The sequence below is a fragment of the Belonocnema kinseyi genome, chromosome 7 (genome assembly GCF_010883055.1).
Source record: "Belonocnema kinseyi isolate 2016_QV_RU_SX_M_011 chromosome 7, B_treatae_v1, whole genome shotgun sequence".
Classification (NCBI taxonomy): domain Eukaryota; kingdom Metazoa; phylum Arthropoda; class Insecta; order Hymenoptera; family Cynipidae; genus Belonocnema; species Belonocnema kinseyi.
This window is the reverse complement of record NC_046663.1, coordinates 95,083,355-95,087,494: the sequence shown is the minus strand read 5'-3', so window position 1 is coordinate 95,087,494 and position 4,140 is coordinate 95,083,355. Positions and strand designations below refer to the sequence as shown.

The following is a 4,140-nucleotide window of genomic DNA, read 5'->3' as shown; positions in this document are numbered from 1 at the left end:
AAAAATTAAATAAACAAAAAAATAAAAAATCTACTCTCACCATTTTCTGAAAAATTTAGTTCTGAATTTTTCAAAAAAAAAATTCTAAAATCGGTGCATAATAGTGTTCTAAATGTCATTTTGAACCTCGTTTTCCGATTTCACCCCACTGTGCAACGCCCGAGTTCACACATGCTTCGTTTCAATGGCTAAAATTGAAGAACTAAAATTCGAATTGGTCGAACACCCACCGTATTCACCAGATTTAGCCCCCAGTGACTTTTTCTTATTACCAAACTTGAAAAAATGGCTCGATGGACAGAGATTTCCAGACAACGAAGACGTCATTGCCTCTGTAAGTGCTTATTTTGAGGAACTTCCGAAAACGCACTTTTCTGAAGGATTAAAAAAACTTGAAAAGCGATTGACCAAGTGTATAGAGCTCCAAGGAGATTATGTTGAAAAATAAAAAAAAAATTTCCCAAAAAAAATTGTTTTTATACTTCATTCTAAGGACTTATTGAACTACCCTCGTAATATACCTGGAGGCAACTTCAGACGCATGTCTCCGTTCGGGTGATTTCCTCGGAATTTCCGAATATTATCTTCAAGAACATTAAGTTAATAAAAAAAATCATTGGGATAAACCACTTTGAGGATTGCTCAGTTGGGTACAAATTTTATGTAGGTGTATACTAAATTCAGTACGATATACTACATTTACTGTACGCTGGTATATAAATTAAATTTCATGTTGTGCATTCTTGCTATTATTATATCTATACTAAATATAGTAAAGATTTTCCTAATAGTGTATATTTTGGGGGACTGCTGTCTTTTCGCTGTTACCTAATGACACCTATCGGAAAAGAGCAACCCTTAAAGTAAATGTTTCCCCCTTTTCAGCCTTAATAATGACTAAGGTAAAATATATGGCACATTTATTATGTTAACGTCACATTAACAATTACACAAGCTCATAAAATCTTGCTCCATTTTTATAAAAATGATTAAATTGGTCAACATTAAAGCACTGTTATTACCCAACCCCAGTACATATACTATATTATTAATGGCACTGAATTGTGACATACTGACATTTATCTACATTTCTACACGTCTATTGATCGCGTTTTAGGTAGAATATATGTGTTCTTGTATTAAGTATATTTTTATAGTTATTAAATCTTTAAATAGTTTATTCCCTCGTATTCAAAATGATTATCGCCTCGATTATTTGTTTATCAAAAAGGATTGATTATATATTGTAATTACATTTCTTTTTTTATTAGTATTTTTTAACAAGGAATTTAAAATTATGAAATACGGGCATAAAATATTCAAGAATAATAATTTAATTATGATAAGTATTCAAAATTTAATTATTGCTCTATTTAGAAATTTCAAATTTTATTATATTTTTTTTTATTGACAAATTTTTTGCCAAAGTTTAATTTCAAGTCTCAAACTTTTGAAGAAAATGTGAGGGTTGGATATTAATATACCAGCTTTAAAAAAAGGAAGTTTTTAACCAAATTGTAAAATATCCACTTCTATTCGTTTTAATAGTAATGAGTGCTTCCAAGCATAAAATGTTTTAAAGAAATGTAATGTTATCATTCAAAAATTTCATTTTTCATTATCAAGACGGCCACAGTCAAATTTACTTGAAAAAAGTGAATAAGTCACCTATTTAAACCAAAAATATATAAAAAGGGAGTAATTTCTAACCCGAAAAGTGGATAATGTTACTAATTTTGTCTCGAATTTGAAAGAATTCAAAAGAATTCGACGACATTTATGAGAATACCACTTGGCTGGGAAGTTTAAAAATCCGTTAAGATTATCAGAAATATTATAAAACCCCTCAGAATCTCTTGAAATACCTTAGAAGCTTCGAAAGTAGCATAAAATATTTCAAATTCTTTGAAATATTTCGAAATCCCTTGAAACTTTTTAATGTTCTTGAAAATTTCTTGAATGTTTTAAATATACTCAAAAAATTCTTTGAAATCCCTTCAAATTATTAATATCTATTGAAAATTTTCTATAATATTTTTGAATACCTTCAAATTATTCAAATATTTTGAAATCTTTTAAAGTCTCTTAAAGCTTTTTAAAGCTCTTGAGAAATTCCTTGGTATTCTAAAAAATACTCAAGAAAAATCAGGAATAGGTATAGATCAATTTAATAGTGATAAAGTAATGAGTTTACTTATTAAGAGAAAAAAGGCCAAATTGATATTTTCATTTCAAGAAGTGAATAGTGATACTTTATCCTTAAAAAGTGAGTAAAAAGTGATTTGAGAAAAAAGTGACTTAAAGTTTTTGTGTGAAAGTCAGAATTATTCTTGACCATAACTTAAATTGCTTCTTACAGAAATTCCCTGAGTTTATCATTTTTTTTTAAAATGCCTGACTTGTACCTAAATTTACCTGACCAACAAAATTCCCCGACTTTTTCCTGAAAAAGGCGTTACACTCGTTGTAACGCGTTAACCTCGCGGACTTTACCCTCGTTGTAACGCCAGCCTGAATAACAAAGGAAAGTTTTTTGGTGCCTTTCAAAAAAGTATGATTCAAATAAAACATTTCTTCAGATAAATCATTACGTAACAAAAAAATGAAATGGTGAATGAAGAAGGCTTTTAATTATCTCGAATCTAAACTCACCAAAGGCTTCTCTGGCTGAGAGATTTGTACCAATTGGACGGATGCTTGACTTGGACATTTTTGACTGAGGTCTTGGGCTTCCGGTACCGGGTGGGCTACCAATGTTACTGGCAAATTTTTGGACACCATTTTTTTCAGACTCATAAGGGCTGTCTTTGGAGACATCAGGAATAATTGCACTTATGTTTTCGTAGGGTAATACTGACTGCTGAAGATTTATTGATATTAAGGGAAGCCTTCGATCTTCCTGTGGCGTAGTTCTTGCAGAAGAAGCGTTGGAGGATATGATGTTCCTTTCAAGCTCACTGAATTGCGAGTTAGGTCGACTGTTTTCTTGACTTGAAGAAACCTCCTCTACTGGACTTGTTCTGTGCCCTGAATCCTAAAAAGTGTTAAAATGTTTAACCAACTACAGTAACGGCGTGAAGATTTTTGACTCGTCAACATCTCGAACCTTATGTACGTACGGACGCTGTGTGCTCGGATGGGTGACCGTTCATGATTTTCATTTAGGGGCAGTGCATAAATTACGTAATAATTTTAGCAGAGGAGGGGGTCTAGTCAAAACCTACGTTTTGAAACAGGGAAAGGGGGGGGATAACGTTATGAATTTAAATAACATTTAGGGAGTGTTCATGTGTTGCATAACCTTTTTTGTACAGCTTTTACCCCCCTTCCTGACCTTTCGTGTCAGTAATGGACCGCCATGGTGGAAGTTCGTTAGTAAACCAAATCACATACCGAGGGTGGAATACGATAAGCAGTAAATTTTGCTTTGTATAAGTTTAAGGGTATCATTTATAAAGCTTTTAGTGAGAGTCTGGTCGGTAGTGCGCATCAAATTAGCACGATCGTCCAGAATGGCGGCGACCTTCATCGACCTTTTGTGTCATTTACGGACCGCCATATTGGAAGGTCGTTAAGAAATCATCCACATGATTTCAGTAATGATCAGTCTTGTTGTAGGCTAGGTAACTAGAATTAACACTTCAGGAATTAAGGCTTTACGCATAATTGTGTCTTTTTTTTTACGGGATTATTTAAATGTAGTTTGAGGCATCCAATGCCGCTTAATAAATGATTATTTTGTTACCCGTAATATATGGACGTACTTTAGCTATTGAACATGGATTGTTGTTCTGTGAGTGTTTTATTTTTCTAGCTCAAATCTTCCTAACCTCTCTGTGTTAGGATAGCTGGAGTTGGATATAAAAACTGAAATCATGGGTAGTAATTTAGAACAATGTTATCAGACACCTTTTGATCGTTAGGGGTGTTCATTAATTTTACAAACGATCTGGCGCCCTTCAGGCAATAAAGTATAGCCCCATTTTTTTCAAGTGAATTAATGATTAGCCTAGCAATAGCCGATAGCCTGGCAGCCCAACATTTTAAATATTTATTCGCCTGAGCTCAGCCAATATGTTAAGAGAATAAAATAGAATTGCTGATTGGCTGAAATTCTAGCGAATAACAAAATTAATAAAA

General features: G+C 32.7%; 1 protein-coding gene across 2 annotated transcripts in view; it reads right to left on the bottom strand.

Moving 5' to 3' along the window:
• LOC117177203 (anoctamin-4) overlaps positions 1–2,842 on the bottom strand; it is a 66,613-nt gene extending 63,771 nt beyond the window's left edge. For both annotated transcript variants that reach the window (XM_033367746.1, XM_033367747.1), the window contains exon 1: positions 2,653–2,842. In XM_033367746.1, coding sequence (XP_033223637.1) covers positions 2,653–2,817 — 165 coding nt within the window. In that variant the 5' untranslated portion in view covers positions 2,818–2,842. The remainder of the gene's footprint in view (positions 1–2,652) is intronic.
• Positions 2,843–4,140: the final 1,298 nt, after the last annotated feature.